Consider the following 20,518-nt stretch of genomic DNA (forward strand, 5'->3'; position numbering starts at 1 on the left):
GTTGTTGTGAACTCCTTTGAAGTGCTTTCACACAGGAGATCATTAGCTCATTGGTTATTAACCCTATGATATAAAGTGTCTTAAGATAAATATTGTTGTGAGTTGGGGTTATGGCTTCGTGAAAAAGTCACAAAACATTAAAAAACAACAGGTTGCTTCAGAAAAAGTCTGAATACTTAAAAAAAAAAACAGGTTTTAGTTTTCATTTCTTAGGAAATCATCACACACATGTTATGGTTAAAGCAGACACACATAGTTAAAACTGTAAAAAATATTTATTATCCATTATGCCACAACACAAAAGACTGATTCTGCCACATACACTCACACAATAGCACAAACTCTTCTCATATTTCCTAAACAGTTGCTAGAAAACAGCAGCAGAAAGAAAAAGATCCACTTTTCAGAGAAACAACTATTCAGCTTTATTAGAGGAGGTTGCTCCATTGCTCCTCAGGTGGTAAAGAAAAAAGCAATAAAATTTTAAAATCTTAAAGATTTGCTACATGGGATTTCATTCATACAGAAACTCCTGTTTCTCACAAAAAATATCTCCAAACTGCCAACTACAAATTCCTAACTACAGCAGACAGTTTGTTTTCAACACTGCCACGCCCATGGATGTTCGAGATAACGGGACATCTGTGAGTCGTATAACTTCAGTGCGCTTTATCGTATAGAGGCAGCTGTTGAGTTGTGCCAGCACAGGTCAATCAGCGCTACGTGCACTGTTGTCTCTGCACAAAAGAAGGAACCTCGAACGTGTCTAACCTTTCAGACACTACTTTTTGTTTTTTAAGTTCCTGCGTGCAACAAAAGACAGACTGATTCTGCTTTCTAACAAATATCAAAGCAGTTTTAAAATTGAATGTGCAGCATGGGTGCTGGTTGTACTGATGTTGCGAGGATGCTGCCTGGTCCTAATGTGTGAATGTGTTTCAGATCACCAAAACAGGTTTTCTGGACGATGATGGGGCAGCACTTACTGCTAACTGTAAACCTGAGTTAACACACGAGAGGCAACAGCAGAAAGAAGTTCAAAGAAGAACAAGGAAAAAGAAGATTGTGGGCAGGCTGCATAAGGAGGTTGAAGCACTACCATCATGACATGTGAGGTTTTCCCACTGGGACTGGGACAGTTGTCAGAACCTGGTTCTGGAAAACAAATCTCTGGATGCGTTCAAAGACCCAGAGGAAGATGAGGAGGATGCTGACATATTGAATCCAGGCAAATTTGATGGTTTCCCAGAAGCCGGGGCGATAGGTGGAGGGAGAAGTCAAGGCAGAAACAATGACAAAAATTAGACACCACACCCCAAAATCAGGGGTGTCAAACATTAGAATCAGAATCAGCCCAACAAAGACTCCAGTCTGGGCCTCTGGACTGCTTTGGCAGATGTGAATGCAACGGCACACATTTTTAATTTTTAACTGTATTTTGGCACGGTTTACAGCTTCTGCTACTACTAATGACCTTTTTTAAGGTCATTCACACTACACCAAATGAATTAAATAAAATACACAAACAATTAAATGACAGAGGTTTTTTTTCAGGATAATTACATGTTAGAACAATGAACTACCAGAACTTTTTCTTTTAACTTTTACACATCTGTTTCTCTACTGTGCAGAAAAATGACGTAAATGTAATGTTGTATTTGCACTTCTTATTCTTATATTAAGACATCTCCAGGATTAAATTTGCAGTTAAACCTCTGTACAGTGACAGAAAGGGGAGTCTAACACCTCTGGCCCACTTAACGTTGGAGCGTGGGCTGAGCGTGGGTTGGAGAGGGGCCGATGGCACGATATGGCAGCCTCGCTTCTGTCAGTCTGCCCCAGGGCAGCTGTGGCTACAACTGTAGCTTGCCTCCACCAGTGTATGAATGTGAGAGTGAATGAATAGTGGTATTGTAAAGCGCTTTGGGTGCCTTGAAAAGCGCTATATAAAATCCAATCCATTATTATGTGGCCCACTGTATAATGTGACTGTATTATGTTACTATGCTGTTTCTTGTTTTATTGCTGCTGGCCTCTGTGAGCTACCAAACAGATTTTGTTGTATAACTACAATGACAAAAAAGTTCTTCAAGTCTTTAAGTCACTTAAGTCACTTTAATGATTTTAACATCCCTGCTCTAAATTTTCTGTACTCATGTTTTACAAGTTTCTTAATTTTACCTGACTTTTCTTTCACCCAAAACTTCATAGCAAAGTTTAGCATGTGAATAAGTAAAGCACTGAATGGGACAAAGAAAACGACATCCCAGTCCCCTGACATAAAATGTTAATATCATGCAAACGGAGCTGAATTACCAGCTAAATTAAAGCACTTAGTTAATTAAGCTACTGCATGTTATTCTAACTCACCACATTCATTTTACTTACTTTTTCTGATGCAGTGATTTTGCAGAATTATTTTACAGTGCTTTGAACAACAAAGCTATGTGACGCCTGATTGAGTAAAGATGAAATAATATTTGATTTTTCAGAGAATAAACATTCAGAGGTTTGCTGCTACAGCCTCCCTTTACCTTCCTAGTTTTATGCATGCACAGTACTGCTGTGGAAAACATGTCCAATAAAAGCCTACTTACATGAGATAAAATTTATCATAAACCTCTTTTTTATTATGAAATGTTTCTGGGCTTCTGGAGACATGGAGCTAACATATACTGACAGAAAGTTTACTTAAATTATTTATAATCATTTTTTACATTACGAGGTTCCACAAATGTCCAAATGAAGGATCACCCCAAATGAGTTCAAGGTTTTTATAGAGGTAGTGTTTGAGATCTCTCTTTATCGCTTCATGAATCAGAAAATACACAATGAAATCCATATTCTATAGCCAAAAAGGCCATACAAAGCATCACGATACAGGCAGGAATAAAACAGGAAACTCTGGTGTATGCAAATGACGTAGAAGAGTATGTCAGAGTGTAAGAAAATGACTGTTAAAGTTTTGTATTGGGAAATGACAGTAATTTACATACATGTGCATTACCAGAGGTGTAAAACAAGCACCTCAGTGTTTGTTCTGGACATTTCCTTTGTATTACCATCTCAAAAGCATGTCAGAGGACTGACAAGACTATATAAAATACCTCGGAAGCTCAAAATTGAACAGTCCATGAAAAAAACATGCTTTGTCTGCAGCGTCCCACCTTAAATAAACCTTATCCATAGAAAGTATTCAAAGATATATTTTTTTGAAGGTTACTCTATGTGAAAACAAACATGTCCATTTTAATGTATTTATCAAAAGGATATCTGATGACCTCCACAGGGTAGCGGATTTCAGCTTTAAACTCAAAGGGAGCAGCAGCAGCTCGTCCTATAGTCCACACGGGGATTGGGCAGGACAGCACTGTGGTCACTGTGGCAGGAAAAAAAAATACACACTTGCAAAATTTGACTAAATTTACATTAAACCGAACAAGAGCAGCGCCTTTGTCAACTCACAGTTTCTGTTCTGGTAGCTCCTGATTATATTCTCGAGGTCATACGCGCTCGCAAAAGGGCTGGAGCCATCGATCACCGACACCTTAGCATCAACGCGGAGGAAGAGAAAACAGCACATTAACGTATAATCATCCCCCATAGCATGTATTAACACTGACACAGCAAAGATGCATGGTGTACTGCAAATATATTTTTATACGGGGTTATTGCGATGGCTAAAATCACTAGCTGAATTACTCTGATATTGAAGTAAACTTTAGATTAATACTTCAGGAGTATTTTATGCAGATTTATTTTGTTTTATGTGGAGTTACATTTGCTGTGGATGTCTAAGTCACACATATTCTAAAAAATGACACCATATGGATACAAATTTGGGCAGGTGCCTCTCTGACACCATCATGCATACACCCAGTTTAAAAGCGCGTTTAGTGGGCTGTTACAGTGGTAGTGAGTGCTTAACAAATACACGCCTTTACAGAAGACAGAAAAGATAAGAAGCTACTGTTCTGCTGTGAATGACCCTTCTTGTAAAGCAAGACACTTGGGATGTGGTTGGTGTGTTTAATTTAACATTAGCAAACATTGTTAGCAAACCAAACACATGCATACTACAATGACGCTAACCACTGAAGCACGAAGCTTTTGGATATCAGATCTTAAAAGTGCCTTTCTGCTCCGCTCCAGGCTCAGAATGTGGTAGCAAAGCACTCATCTACTCTAAAGGGTGTAGCGAGAGAAAAAGGTGATGATCCCGTGTCCTCTTACATTATAAATATTGTAGAGCCCCCTGTGAGGCAAAGGCGTTCTCTGCTGCAGCCTCAGGTCTCCGCTGATGAACAGCTTAGCTCCGGGGACAGAAGAGGAGTGCTGCATGTATGCCAGACTCTGCATCACCACGGTGGACATCCGCTGGGAAAACAACAACAACAAATATTACGCTCTGCTTTAGCTGAACCACCAGCCGTAGACGGTCCTGAAGGCCCTACTTTGGTGCTGTCACACTGAAGGCCACATTTTATTATTTACAGCACTTTGAAATACCTGTTATTAAACAGGTAATATTTATTACCTGTCTGAAAAAATGTGTTTACACATGTAATAATTGGGGCCCAAACACTAAAAGTGTGAAGGTTATTGTATCTGCTTTGTTGTTTATCAATATTCAGGCAAATGAATCGCCTATTTGAGGCTCAAAAACTCGTGAAATTGTGCATACGCCTCAGTTCTGCTGAAAATTTACATAAAATCTACATATTTTACCGATTTAGCGTTTCAAAATGGCTCTAGAGCGCCACCGATGCTGGCTATTAAGAAGTACTACAGACACATAGCTGAGCTACATGAGTCAAATTTGGTAAACATGTATAACATGAGACAAACAAAAAGTCTCGGGGCCCATTGACCTAAACCTAACAGGAAGTCAGCCATTTTTAATTTAAAGTGGAATTTTGCGGCAATTTCGTCCATTTTCAGGCCTCGTACGTTAGCTAACTCCTCCTAGGGTTTTTATCAGATCTACATGAGCTTTGGTGAGTACAATCTAAAGGCTTCGGTGATGTTAAATTGCAAAGCTTTTGAATTTTCACGAAAAGGCGTGGTCCTGGCGGCACGCTAATTTTCACTCATTCGCCACAGGACACGACATTGTCAAATCTCAGCTAAACATCGTCCAGTATGTCCCAAACTTCACAGCCTCGATGCGAGTCTAGAGACATCTGTGTGCCAATATTAGGTCACACTTATGGCGCCACCTAGTGGAGACAGGAAATACACAGTAGGTTATTTCCCGTCTTCACTTGTGGTTCAACGTCTGATATGCTTCAGAGATCTTTAGATGGTATTCTCCATCGCCACCTAGTGGGCATAGGTGTCCAGCATGGACACCTATGCCCGCAGCGCACCTGGATATACGCCAGGGTGCGGGGGCCCTCTCGTCGCTGCTTGCAGCTTTAATTCTATTTTTAGCAGGCAGAGTGAGAGAAATATTGACATTTAAAACTGCTTAAAAGGCTTTTAAAAAATCCCCAAAGCTACTAAAACTGATAAAAATCACGTGGTGATCTGTGCCTCTTAGCTCCAGCCCCACCATTACCTCACAAGTTTTATCACGTTTCATAACATTAGTTTCGTAAGTGAAAGAAATAAACTTTTTATGGCTCCTTCTCAGGTTTAAAGTTAGTAGAAAGCCTTGTCTGATGAAAAGGTGTTTCCTACGGAGGAAAGGTCAAACCTAAACTATCTAAAGTCAGTAACGTGGACCTCTTGGCCATCTTATTGCTGTTGGTGCCTTTTTGGAGCATCTTTAGTGGTGAACCATGTTATTTATGGCCCAATGTGCAACCTTTAATTTGCACTAACTAGCTTAACAGATTCATGGAGTGTCTGTGCGAGTGGGTAATGCTGTGGGATACATACAAAGAGCTGGTAGCTGAAGGTGAGCAGCAGCTGAATGCTGTACACCTGCTCATTGGGTTTCAGAGGAAGCTGCAGCTGAAAGACCAGGAGGTCCAGTTTCCCATCCTGGTTCTGGTCCTCTTCTCTCACCTGCAAAGTGCAGTCACAGAAGAACAAAGCAGACTCTACTGTTATTAAAAGTAAAAAAAATCATATCTGTCCACTGTTCAGTACAAACATGATGTTTATTATGCAGGAACGGACACTTTTTTAAACCAGGGCTCGCTACTTAATACGTTTTCCAGCTTTTCAATGACAGTAAACTCAAACTGCTCACTGAGCAACTGGACTACGAGGAAAAATAACATAATTGACATTTCTAATGTATTACACACAGTGAAATCATTAATTATTGTATGAAATAAGAAAATTAAAGTAATTGCCATGTGAGGCCTTTCGGTACTTTTGTGATGGTACAATGCAGACTTACCTAATGTTTTTGTACATTTATTACAAGTTCGTATTGGAGCTGAAAAATATTAAACCAATACATAAATGCCAAAATCTGCAGCTATTCTATACTGACTGATTTTGTGAGGCAGTTTTGTATCAACGTGGGGACACCAAATATTGATATTGTATTAAATAAATTTAATAATCACTAAAAACAAGAACAAGAAGCTGCATCTCATGCACCACCATCCTGAGATAAACGAGCAAAATTTACATTTAACTGGCCCACCTGAAAAACATTGCTTCACTGGACACACTCGCCTTAACAAAGCTGCCTCCTAATTCAAAGCAAGCTAACGGCTCAGCCACATAAACGAAATTCAACAGCAACCTTGTGACATTGACAAAAACTCCCCACAGCACTAAATGGGAGTCTATGGAAACTCCCTTACTCTTTGAGAAGGCCCCAAAAGGGAATCAGGGGAACTGCATGTTCATTTCTCAGCCCCATAAGTTGCTGCTTGGGTCCTACTGATGAAAAACACTGATGCACTCACTAACAGCTACTTTGGTCACAAGCACCATTCACAAATACACAGAATGAGCATGAAAATGAAGCTTACACCACGGCCAAGTTTCTTACTTCTAAATTCTGATTTCAGCATAAGCTCTAATCAGTCATCTGCTCAAAAAACTCAACTGTGAACACAGTGCTTTAGTTCATTACTTAAATATCATGTCTTCTATTAAAACAGGATCGATTCTGCTGTAGTTTGTTACCAGAGAACATAAGCACCGTGCTGATTTGAGTGGCGTGTTGTGAACACATTCTTACAGTGACAGCAGGAATCCGGAGGTTGGCTCCTAGCATGTTGTTAAGTTGGGGGAAGGTGCTCCAGGCGACATATTCTCCCCTAGTACTGGTTGCTGCAACAAGCAGAGTCTGATACTGGAATCTCACAACTGGCTGTTCCTCATAAGTGCTCCTTTTTATCCAAAAACCTAAAATTAAAAACAAGTTTGAGAACAAGGAGCATGTATTTGTACCACTCAAACTGTTCAGTTTTCTACAACTACTTACTTGGTGTAATTACAGACATATGCAAAATAAATCAGACTAGCACCCATTTGAAATAAATAAATAAATAAATGAATTGCTGGACCACTCCTTGGAGGTCAAGAGACTGGAGTTGAGATTTTTGTGTGGGGAAATCCCAGTAAATTCCGGTAAATCAGCAGTTTCTGAAAGACCCAAAACAGCTGGTCTGGCTCCAACAACCATGCTGTATTCAAAGTCAGTGAAAATAATACTAAAATACATTTCTTAAATTATCCTCATTTAGAAAACAGAAGCAGCTTGATGATGTCACTGAAGGCTTCTGTTTTCAACTCTGTTGTCATTTTACACATGGACACCACCAACCACTTGCTTATCAGTTGTAATAATAAACGTGAAAATAATTACTGCCAATCAAACAACCACGTACAATGCTTTCTATGTGTTTTCTGTTTAAAGCAGACATGAATTAAGCGTTTTAACATGTTTCACAGTCATACGAGAGCAATAAGAGAAACAGGGAGCCTGTGATTCCTGACAGAGATAAATGAAGTCTGATAGTGCAAAATGAATCTTAATAGGTGTATAAAAGCTTCAATCGGGAGTTTTATAAATGTAATTTAAAACTTCATGGCTTGTCCCATGCTTTGATACCTAGCAGACTTGGGAGAATAGAGGAAGTGCCACTGGATTTTGCCTTACCAGCAAAATCTATCTATGAAAATTCCATGGCGTGGCGCAACCCGGGTGTTTTTCCATGAGTGACGTGCAAACAAATATTTTGCTTCTATTAGCGTGGCATGTGTTGCTGTTAAAGGGTGTAGTTTTTAGAGCGCATGTAGAGTTTCTGGACCGTAAATGTACCTTGGCTCCTGTAAGCAACCAGCAGAGGCGGGATGTAGGTGAGGCACAGAACCACAACCAGGAACAGCGTGGCTTTCGTGCACACGCTCGTTTTGTACCGAATCAAAGCCGGGTGAGAGTACACCTCATAGAAAGCCATAAGTGTGCTGGAGGTATAAACAGCTCAGTCTTCCAGATAGCAAAGATGCTAAACCGACGGAAAGCCCTCGGAGGATCAGCGTGGGCAAACCGACAATAAAATGCTAAGCAACCACAAATTATCCCTTAGTCATCTAACCGCTTCCGTAATGAAGTGAGTCTAGTAGGGCACTGGTCAAAAACACAGCGAATTAACATGCTATTTATGTTAGCACCAAGTACCGCGCCATGTTCCTTCCTAGCTTAGCGTCTGGCGGTTACCATGGCTGCCAGTGTTCGCGTATGTGCTGCATTCACGCGATACCAGCACGGTGAGGAGCACACACACACACACACACACACACACACACACACACACAAAACGTGTACAGAAGCAGAAACGCATTACAGGCAGGGATTCTATATTTTTGTGGTTATTGTGCATTTATTTCTTGTAATTTTGACTTTTGAATAATTTCATCACCGTTTTCATCAGTTTGCTTCGCTTTGCGGCCCTTTTTGTGTCTGTTTCAAGTTGTTTGCGGGTTTTTTTTTTCAATCTTTTTGAGGATAGGGGGGTCTCTGATTATTTTTTAGTTTCTCTTTGAGGAGGTTTTGTGTCTCTTACTTTGTGTCTTTTTGCATCTCGTCAATTTGCACCCGTTTCAGGCCACTTCCTGTATTTGCCTATGTTTTCAGTTGGGTATGTCTGCAAACACGTGTCTGTTGGGTTTTTTCTATCACTTTCTGTTCATTTTGCATTTTCCCTTTACATGCCAATCTAAATATTCTTTATTTTTCACTATGCAGTCACATAATGAAATTCTGTGTGGTAGTTTTCATCTTAAAATAAGATATTAATTGCTACATAATATATAATTGTACACAATAGAAAATAAATCATCATTAAAGATAATTTTGTGTTTGTTATTATTATTATTATTATTATTATTATTATTATTATTATTATTATTATTATTATGGATGGTTGGATGGGTTCATTATGCATTAACACCGATGTCAAATTCATTTTACATTGTGGCCCACATGCAGACCACTTTGATCTTAAGTGGGCCAGATGAGTGAAACTCTGCTTATTGTCATTGACCAGAGGTTTAACTGCACATTTACAGTCCAAATCGGTTTTTCTACATGATAACGTTTTTGTACTGTAGTTAGTGAAAAAGTAACACCAGCCTTAATGATTCTGGGCTTATATTGTAAAAAAAAAAATACATGTGTAAAATTAGAGAAGCAATTCTGCTATCTCATTGCCCAGACTGTTCTGTAATTATATAACAGAAAGTTTTAGTTGTTAATTTTTTTTTTTAATTTTTTGTCTGTGGACTTTTTGCAAATCAATAAATTGCTCTAGTAGAGCATCATTTAATTGCTTATTTGTTACTTAATTACTTTGTTATGAATGGCTATGAGGTGGGAAAAGCTGTAAAAGGTATGAAAATACAGTTAAAAGTCCAATATTTGTCATCTTTCACATTTTCCAAAACCCCCCAATGTGCCTGATTACACTCTTTGCCCGGCCGAAGATGGCCCCCGGACCTTATGGTTGACACCCTTGCATTCGTAGCTGGACTGAGAGCACTTGAAGGCAGCACCAAAACCATCAGCACCTCCCCTGTGTCAGACAGTGACGTCACCTCCCTGATAGACGGACAGCTGAAAGCTCCTGGCTCAGCGGGGTTGTTGACGTTTTGTTTTGACCGCTTTTGTCTGGATTTTTGGACATTATCCGCAGATTTAGAAGCCCGCCTTTCGACCCTGCCGTCACGCGTCAGTGCGGGGATCCAGCAAAGATGAAATGGATGTTTAAAGAGGACCATTCCCTCGGTAAAGGGGTTTGGATTGTTATGAAACGAGAGATCTTGTCATGTCACGCACCCTCCGTTCTGTCTTTTTCTCCGCATCCATTGTTGCCATCTCATCCCATATAGGTGTAGAAATGTATTGCTTGCCTCAGCATATAAATCCATGATGGCTGATGCTGCATGGCTAGCAACTAATGCTAAGATTATTCTTGCAAGTGTTATGACCGCTGTCAAAATCCGGCTCACCTTTCATATCCCTGATGCATCCAATCAATCCTACCCCGAAATGTGTTTTTCCACTGCATGCATGTTCTTAACCAAAATGCATTTAAAAATCCCACAATTTAATGTTGCTTTGCCTATATGTAATCACTACTTAAAACCCTGTGGTAATAACATGATTAAGGGCTGTCAGGGACTGTTGTGGCAAATTCGGCTGTATGCAGTAGGGCTACAACTTTTTGTGTTGGTTCATGCTGCTGGGTAACCCCCTCCAGGGTCTATTTAACTAGGCCTTATAACTTAAATGGGTACTGAAGAGGGCTTCCTCAGTTATTCAGAGCTGGTAACACCTAACACAAACAGTGTAAGTGTTATTATGTTTATTAATAATGTGCCAGAATTTGGAACTGAGTTTGGTGTAAAGTTCTCTCCAAATTTAGATTGCTGGAACGGCTTTGCTCCTCAGCCTTTGTCTCCATACTCTCTTCAGATAATCTCGAAGTTCCTTTTTAAAGAAACACACAGCAAAAGTAGGCCTCTTAACTGGGCTAATGAAAGTGTGCACCTAAATGAAGCACACATCTTCTCACCCATCACCTCATCCTCTCTGACCTCTGTTCATTGTTTTCCCTGCTGCATGCAGTCTTTCCTCCAATAGATGCTCTTTCCTCCTCCTGATATAATAATCACTTAATAAAAGCTGCTGATGTGACTTACTACTGATCTGTGACAGTAATGCCTTTAAGTGTCCACTTTAACACACATGATCACACTGTGAGTTGATGTTAGAAGGCATCCGCCGCTCTGTCTGCGTAAACTGCAGTCAACCTTAATGCTGTGCTTGAATGTGCATTTGAGCCGATATATCTGACTAGCCTTGGCTTGGAAGGCCAGAGGAATCCCAAGAGGCCTCGCTCAGCCCTTTAATCTCTGACTTCCTGTTTGTTTCCTGTCTCTCCTTCAGAGCACCGATGTGTGGAGTCAGCCAAAATACGCAACAAATATCCTGACAGAGTACCGGTGAGTTGTGGGGGAGGGCAGTCACCCAAAACCTGCTAAATTCACATCAGGATTGGGTAAATGTGCAGTCCTCTGGCATTGTTTAAATAAGCAGAGCTGTAGGCCCGTAGCAAGAAGGATGGTCCTTCTCATCTTTAGCCTGGAGGATGCAACATTCACGGTTTCCATAAAGAATTTGAGATTCTGATTGACCAGACCACCATCCATTTTCTTCTGCCTATCCGGGCAGAAAATGACCACAGGACAACTTTCCATTTCTCCTCAGTCTGTCTTAATTAAGTTAGGCCCCAGCAGAGTGCCTAGGTCTGTTCAGTTTGTCTATTTTTTCCATTGACCATGGTTTACTAATGTATTCCTAAGCCCATGCAGTGATTACTATAGAGAGCAATGTCTGTCTCTAATGCAGTAGAACATGAGGACCCCAGAGATCAAAATTTAAAATTAGTTTTCAGCCTTGTCCCTTGTGCAGTGGGATTTTCCCTCCTTTGTCTGAATCCTTTAATGATGTTGTGCGTCACAGACGCAGCGACAACCTGGGCACACTCTACCTCTCGCACTATGGCAGCTGGGATGGGCCACAGTTATGGCTCTGTGACGTTTGGTGTTGCATTCAGCCAGTGAAAATTGCAAATGCAATAAAAACATGCGTGGATAGAAGAAGGACTATCAGCCATGGATTGTGACGCACCTTAAAACCTTACAAGTACCTTGCTGCTGAGGGCTTACTGGTGACATATGTTCTTACAACTTCACTCACAGACATTATTGTAAGGCTAAGCTTAATGGTCAGCCAGAAGCTTTCAGATAGGGAGTGCAGGTGTTTGCTACAGTATTGGGAGATTTGTGGCCCACACACAGCATGACCACAGTGTGTAAGAATGCATTTGTCTGTTAATGTGTGCACTCCAGGTGATAGTGGAGAAGGTTTCTGGCTCTCAGATAGTGGACATAGATAAGAGGAAGTACCTGGTGCCCTCTGACATCACTGTGGCCCAGTTCATGTGGATCATCAGGAAACGCATCCAGCTGCCTTCAGAGAAAGCCATCTTCCTCTTCGTTGACAAAACGGTCCCCCAGTCCAGGTGAGAGTGCGCTGCGTTCTGCAGCAAGTCAGTAGATTTAAAGGTCAAACTCATGAGTGTGCACCACAGAGACCAAAAAACCTTGTGCCAACTCATTCTTCTCGATAATTTTATTGAATGTAAATGTGTTAGATGATTTGAACTTTTTTTGAGTTTAACAATACCTTTGAAATAAATATTTATGCTGTATATTGTTAATATTTACTTTGAATTGCATGAATTGTACTCTGTAGTTGTAGCTTAAGAAAGAAATGTGAGTTACGTTGATTTTTTTAGCATCTGTTCTCCTCACTCAGATGTCTCCTGGGAACCAAGAATTAACTGATTCGAGTTTAGTGGTTTTTGGCCATATCGCCAGAATTCATTACATAGTTACAGCAAAATTTCTGCAATAAATACATAAAAATAAATATGTTTAAAATCTGTTAGCCACATTTTACCCTGGATCAACAGCCTGACGTTATCAAAGCTGTAATGTGCGCACTGTGTGTTACCTAAAATGTGTTTAACCATTCATCTTGTGTAACTGATGAGCAGGATCGTATGTAGAAGTATTTCTTATCCAGCTCCATTTGAGTCTGAAGCTACACTTTCACCTCAATCAAAACTTTCACCAGTTTTAAGATGGAATAAGCTTCATGGTTGTTGTAAGGTTAAGTAAACAAAGAAACTGGAAGCACAGCTGAACTTGGTGTATACAGACAAACATGAACAAGAATAAAAGAGTAATATATTATCATAATTTAAAACACCAAGTACATAGGGGCTAATCCTAATGTTAGCAGCTTTATCAATGGTATGGGTAAACAGTGGAATAGATGGAAATAATAGAGGTAGGTGAATATTATAGAAGGGGTGGGGGCGTCAAGGGTGGATCGATCCAAATATCGGTAGTATCGATACTAGCGCTGGTATTGGTATTGGAGCAATATTAGTGCGATAGCATCGATACTTTGTTTCTCTCCTCTAAGTTCTGTGCGTTGCTCCCATTCACCAGAAAGAAGTCATGTCTGTGTAAACACTGCTCCTCTTTGGACACTTTGCTGTCCTGTGTTTAGTTGCCCTTGGGTCACGTGTCCTACCGGCACTAAACAGCTGTAAATACTAAAAACAGTGATACTGTATGTATTCGAAGAAAATTCTCTTCTGTGGCTACACCATCAACCATAAAAGACCATGAAAAAGCACAAGAAATGAAGAGAGGAGGTAATGTGTATGTAAATTCCTCAAATTGACCCAGACAGACAGAGCTCGCTGTCACAGTCCTTTCAGAGAGGCAAAGAATATCCAGGTAGCTCACGTAGTGGTGAAGCTAATGTTAAATAATTCAGTTCATCAGCGCAACTTAACGTGGACGTGTTATTGTCCACCGTAATTGTTAGTGGTCATTGAATTATGTTCATGATGATTCATCTTATAAATCATGACACATCACTCTCCACTATATATTATTTTTACTATAGTGCTTTGCACTTAAGGTAGATATTGCACAGGGATCAGCAGTTTTCTAGGTGTGAGTGTTGAGTAGCCTGATGGTCGATGGGAAGAAGCTGTTTTATGCTCTTTATGCTCCTGTACTTTCTTTCATAAGGCAGCATGAAAGTCTCTCATCTATTCGTCGTTTATTCAATTAAATCCGGTTTTACTTATATAGCACCAATTTCTAACAAAAGTCACTTCATTGTGCTTCATATTGTGAGGCTAAAACCCTGCATTATTAGAAAGAAACCCCAGCAATCACAAGGGACCCTATCAGGAAGCAGTTGACAAAAGTGGGGAGGGCAAACTCCCTGTTAACAGGAAGAAGTGTCCATCAGAAACAAGTAGGTGCAGCCATCTGCTCTGACTGGTGGAGGCGGGACGGGATGGGATCAGAGAGAGGCGGCTTATCAAAGGAATCTGCTTCTGAGTGCTTTGTAGCGCGCTGATACTGCTCTCCTTATTAAAGTCTAGCCACAGCACGTATGCCACCCCTTCACTAACAAAGCAATAATGCTGGAGCCAAATCTAGAACCAGTTCCACAAAAAAGACTGGCTCTGGGACAACGTTTTTTGGCATCGTCTCTACTGATGTGGTTGCTCCAAGTAGTTGTTTAGCAAGAGGATGTCAAAGATGTTTCAGAAGCACAGCTCCTACAGTCCACAGCTTTGATAAATGGAACCAGAAGGAAGAACCACTAGCGGCTCTTTTTTATTTTTAAAACTTAAATTCATTTTTTATGAGGAATTTATTCCACACGTAAATCAGCTGTTGTGAGGAATGTTCATGTTCATGTTGCAAAAACATGCATCTGGCTGTAATCGCTGAGCTCTCAACCTCACGCTCCCATTGAAGGTATTAAACAGACGGCCTGTAGTTTTTATCAGATTTGACAGTGAGTCTAATGAAATTTAGACACACCGACACAGTAGGGCTTAACATTGCTCAGGTCTTTGTCATATTTGACATGACATAACCACTGGTTGCTAAGGAAATGTGCAATGCTAGACTGGTTGGCAGATTTCCCAGGTAATTCTCAGTAATTACTAGTTGTTGTTGTTGTAAAATCGACGCAGTTCCCACCTTTAAAGTAAACGCTGCAGCTAACTTTTACTTTTAAAGGCACACGGTCTGCAGTTCTGCTTCTGCAGTTTAACTTTGAACAGTGTGAAAAGTGCAGGTTTTCTGCAGGCAAACCCATCATTGGTTCCCCACAGAAAACCACGATCTGGGCCTTGAGGGTTAAACTAGGCTAGCCCATAGCAGGTTTGCCCTTTTGGGTTGGCAGTGGGTCTATCCACAGATCTCCCGCATGAACCCTGAGGAGGAACATTTGCTAGAATGATTGTCAAATGCCCAAAACCACAGACAAGTTATCATCACATATCAACTTGTGTCTACAAAATCTCAGTACATGCAGTTAAATCCTGGTACTTAGATTACAGTTTCAAATTACTTTTATATCTGTTCCTCCATTTAAAGGGTGGAGCTGCCCAAATAACTGCTGGGTGGAATTACCAAGGTCACTATAGAGTGGTGAGAGTTGCTTCAAGAAGGATTTTGATATATCTGTGCACTGTATATAAAGAATGCACATAGCTAGTATTGGGCCACACCTCAGGCTCAGCTTCTGAATCCGGTTTTCAGTCTCATTGAATTTCAGTCCTGTGGCATCAGCACATTAACTGTGCACCAGGAGCTTAATGATACGGGTTTCCAAGGCCGAGGAGCTTCTGTCGGTGTAATGTGTTTGTTGCCCAGGCCTTTTTTTTATACGGTGTTGGCCTAAAAGTGAATCTATTCCACAATATGCATTTGTTTTAATTGCCAGCAGGGGGCGACTCCTGAGGTTCTTTGCTCTGCGACTTCACGTTCCTGATTACTTAATGGGCTAACTCAAAGTAGTTTGAAGTGATACTGAGTAAAACCTAAATTTAATTTAATAATTATGGTCATGATATGAGTCAGAAACCAGGATATCCGATAGCCGTCTTCCAGCATGTTATTCAGAAGCTCACACTCATGACCTCTCAAAACAAAAAGATGAAGGTGGCATAAACACTCGGCGCAGTAATGCAATGGTGTCGAATCTGTCTTTAGGTAAAGCCTGTAGACATGACTGACTCTGTTTTGTGCATCATCTAACTATTCGGTTTTTACTGTGTTTCAGTCTGACGATGGGCCAGCTGTACGACAAGGAGAAGGACGAGGACGGCTTTCTGTACGTGGCCTACAGCGGAGAAAACACCTTTGGTTACAAGGCCTTTTATACAGCACAGGGTTAATGCATAACTGATTACTAGTTTCTCTCTCACACGCTTGCACACACACACACACACAAAACCCCAAACACACCGACACATTAGGGCTTAACATATACTGGTGCATAGTGCTTCAGAAATTGGCCTTTACATGTGTTACACAGGTAACGCACCTACACATTTGGCACTCGCATTTCTGATCAGCTTTTGATACTTAAAACTGCTCATTTATGATGCAAGTTTGCTACAATAAACAAACTTTTTTCCCCAGATGCTTGGATGATGTAAAAAACAAACAAACAAACAAACGCTGAACTTTATCATGATCTCCATTTCAAGGCCAGTTACTGAGAGAATTATCTTTAACACTGCCGCGAATCTGAATAACAGTCATGTACATTAAAGCCACTTCAGATACCATTCATCATCCTGGCACTGTTAATAAACACACACACACACACGCATGCACAAACCAATCATTATGTGACACAGTCATGCTCCATTTTATTTGTTGTCACAGATATTTATGTTCAGTGGAAGTGAGAAAGAGACGCAGTAATCCTGTGACTAGAATACTTACCCGCATTCTTTGTATTGCTCATCATATCATGTATGAAATGTTCACCACAAGACAAAAGATACTCGTTAGAAGGCCCAGGATAGGCTTGAAAGTTGATCATAAGCACGTGAATGTTAGCCGGCGCCACTCCTCGGGATGTTACCGAGACTGCCCCAGCCCGACGGTAGTCTCTCGGCACAGGATGTTGTGCTGGATAAACACGAATTCATTGAACTGCTTCAAAAAATCCAACACTTTACTTGAAGTTTTAAAATACCGTCAGAAAAAACAACAACATATAAACAAAATACAATTAATGACAAAACAACCTTGTAATTAATAAAACCTTAATGAATATTTCCTCAATTTAGAGACACAAACAACCGAAGCCTCGTTATTTATTATTATTAATTCACTGAACTTTTAAAAATGTAACATTTCTGTTCAAACCCATTAAGTTCTGAAATGTTCAGTGGGAGTTATTCTATGAATATTACACTGACAGCACTAATAAAATATTCCAACAGTCTTCTGATTCCCCCTGATTCATAATAACCTGTGAATGAGTTTAGCTAAATATAAATGATGTAATGGTACAAGTCAAACATATTGACCGCACCCAGATAGCAAGGAGACACTGAACAGATGTTGATTTTCCATCTGAACCATCAGAATCGTCAGGATGGAAATGTCAACACAAAACCAATGTTGAAACAACATTGAAATACCGATGAAACCTGACACTGACATTGAAATAACATTGATTCACTGTTGTTCTGTCATCGTTGGTTGTTGATCTATTTATAGTTGACAAGGTGACAACAATCACGTTGAAAAACCATCGATTTATGGTTGAGCGGGAAATTAAAGCTGCTCACACTCAGCTGCGGTGTATATTTAGCACTGAGAGTTTCATGTTCCTGCCAACTTTGTTGTCACTGCACACTCAGATTTGCACATGTGCTGGTCTGTCACCGTGCAACATGGATGACCGGAGTGTCGCGTTACCGTCTTAGCCAGCGTGCGCAAGCGTGAGCGGCCGGGAGGTGACTGCAGTTCACAGCTGTGGGTGAACTTCTCTCTTTTTTCTTTTTCTAATCCAATATTTAAATTTTAGCATTCAGTGTTTTATTTTTACTACCTGTGTCTTGGGGTGCAGTCGAGTCCTTATGTGACATTTAATTAAAAAGTAAAGCTATTTGAATTGTATTAAACTCGTGTGAACGTTTATGTTTAAATCCTGTTTAACATTTAATTATGGGCTCATTAACCACAATAATAAAGAGCTCGCTATTTATTTGCGATTTTTATTTCTGGGAAACCTCATCCCTCATGAAATGTGATTGGGAATTGAATATTCACAGATCTGTAATTAAATTGTTTTGCGCGAGTCCTGCTGTGTCTTTTGTGTTATTAATGAGCTGTGATAACTGGGATTTACACTTCAGTGCATTGCACCATTTCACTTTAGGGAGCTCAAAAAATGGACAGTAAAGAGCCGAAAGGATGAAATCGTCATTAAAACGGAAACTTCTTGGCTACTCAGAAAACACACTTAAAACCAGGGCTGAAGGATGTATTCAGGTCTTTACTTAAAAAAAGTAATTAAGTAAGTAAAACTATATTTATAGGGGCAAGGATTAAAAAAACAGCATTAAAAAATGAAAAATGTGACAAAACAATCACCATAAAGTGATTGAAAAACTTACAATTCAACAGAATCTTTTCTGAATGTGTCATGAGATTTAAATATGAATTTTAAAACAACGGGAGAACTATCGGGTTAATAAACACGGAGGTCCCACTCTATTTTTGGCTTTATAGGCTTGCAAACATGGCTGGAGCGAAACCTGCGTTTAGAAATGACGCGCCGTGCTTTGTCATTAACTTCAAGTAAAGTGTTGTTTGTCTGCAAAGCATTCACAGCCTTTTCATCTCTCAGCTCTCACGTTGCATTCAATATGACTTCAAGCTTGTAACTGAGATAATAAACTTGTATTTAAAAAGTTTAACAAATTCAAAGACCAATGGAGCCAAAGGATGACGTTTCATACACACAGACTTATGGCCGGAGGAGATGCCTCCTGCTGGCAGGTTTAAGACTCGCACTGGCTTCATTTTGCACACCTGAAAGTTACACCTGTCCGTCCACTGCAGAGCGTCTATGGATGACTCTGAGGCTGAACTTTTAGTTGCACCTGTAGCTTCTGGTGCTGGTTTCCACCCATCATTTGACCTCGTTGCAGTTTTCATGTCTGCGCTCCACAAAGCTGGTTCACTGTCTGATGTTGTGTAATATGCATTGGTAATTCTTATTTCATCAGTGTTGTATGAATATAAAACATATCTTAAAGACATAAATAAATTTTAGATATCTGATAAAGGGAAGGTAGCTGGAAGACCTGACCAATAAAAACTAATGTAAAATTTACGGTGTGGTCTTTGACTTGGTGGTTGCACTGTAGAGTTTCACAGCTGTGTCCCTATTTTTAATGCTTCATACACATAAACACTACATGATGATGTAAGGGGGTCCGAGGAAGAGGCGCACAATTAAAGGCAGAATCGTCCACTTTAATAAAAACCTAGAGATTTAATGATGAGCACTGATCGTGTTGACAGGCTTGTAAAAAGATGTAACACAAAAATGCTCCATGCAGCAAAAGCTGACATTTCCTAGTTTTTTTTATACTTTATGTCTTATAATGCATCAACATAGATTAACTTCATTAGCCCTCACCTTTCAGACTTAATCTACTGGAAAAGCATGAAGTTTTCAATCCGACGCCTTTACAGCAGAGTTCAAGCTCACTTCTTTTTAAAGGGGACAGTTTTAAATACTGTTGCTCTTAAAATGCATCACCTCATTTATTTCCCTCAAGCCCCTGGTCTTTCTAATAAATCCATAGTCTTTGCTGATAACATGAGTTATTCTCTTGAAATCATTTGGAGCATCTCTGGAAGTCGAAGCTCCAACTGGGAAACATCACAGTGGAATAGATTCACACATAGATACACAGAAGTGATCATTAATCTACTGAGTCAGAGTTTATAAATAAATTATCCTAATATTTGTCAAATACTGTGTGCCACATTATCTGTGACAGATATTCATGTTCTTCAGGTTCAGTGATATCGAAGTCGGCCGTGGCCATGGACCCTTTAAAGTCTAACTACTGCCAGATACATTTACTGGCTTAATCAGCCACTCACGTGGCAGAAACTGTGCATTTAGGGTCAAGATGACCCGTTGAAGTTTAATCTGGGCATCAGAATGGGTGATTTAAGTGACTGTGGGTGGTTTTCTTCAGGAAATGTTTCCAGCACCTTGTCGAATTAATGCCACACAGAATTAAGGCACCTCTGAAGGCAAAAGGGGTCAAGGTGTGTCTAAAGAAGTGAGCATTTGCCCCTGGTTCAGTTTTCCTGTAAGGTCTGTTTAATCGGACCTCATGGGCTGAATCAATACTTCAAATATAAAACTCTGCTTTTTCTGTATTAGTCCAACGCTCACAGACTAAAATTATGAAGCTGTTAAAAGATTCTCTTGAATCTAAAATATGATTGATATTGTTTTCCCTTGGCTTGTAGTGCTTTTATTCATCTGATTATTGAATTGTGCAGTTCTGGAAACATCAGCTTTCTCTCTAATGGAAAAGAACTACAATGAATCCCCTCATGCCAAGGGAAAAAAAATCCAACCGAAAACTTGCAT

At 40.0% G+C, this 20,518-nt stretch overlaps 2 protein-coding genes across 2 annotated transcripts; one reads left to right on the top strand and one right to left on the bottom strand.

The window, feature by feature from the left end:
- Nucleotides 1-256: 256 nt before the first annotated feature.
- On the bottom strand, nucleotides 257-8,656 carry tmem231 (transmembrane protein 231). Its single transcript, XM_085414856.1, has 7 exons — nucleotides 8,237-8,656; nucleotides 7,151-7,317; nucleotides 5,884-6,012; nucleotides 4,234-4,377; nucleotides 3,466-3,547; nucleotides 3,274-3,379; nucleotides 257-1,264 (listed from the first exon to the last, which is right to left on the bottom strand). The coding sequence occupies exons 1-7, from the start codon at nucleotides 8,373-8,375 to the stop codon at nucleotides 1,102-1,104; spliced, it is 930 nt and encodes a 309-aa protein (XP_085270982.1). The 5' UTR covers nucleotides 8,376-8,656; the 3' UTR covers nucleotides 257-1,101.
- A 1,326-nt stretch (nucleotides 8,657-9,982) lies between these two features.
- Nucleotides 9,983-19,204, top strand: gabarapl2 (GABA(A) receptor-associated protein like 2). Its single transcript, XM_085414858.1, has 4 exons — nucleotides 9,983-10,201; nucleotides 11,366-11,421; nucleotides 12,331-12,503; nucleotides 16,154-19,204. Exons 1-4 carry the CDS (start codon nucleotides 10,168-10,170, stop codon nucleotides 16,266-16,268), a joined length of 378 nt encoding a protein of 125 aa, XP_085270984.1. The 5' UTR covers nucleotides 9,983-10,167; the 3' UTR covers nucleotides 16,269-19,204.
- The last annotated feature ends 1,314 nt before the right edge of the window (nucleotides 19,205-20,518 follow it).

Source organism: Rhamphochromis longiceps, linkage group LG7 (genome assembly GCF_057381845.1).
Source record: "Rhamphochromis longiceps isolate RC_006_pf linkage group LG7, R_longiceps_female_GT1.1, whole genome shotgun sequence".
Taxonomy (NCBI): Eukaryota; Metazoa; Chordata; class Actinopteri; order Cichliformes; family Cichlidae; genus Rhamphochromis; species Rhamphochromis longiceps.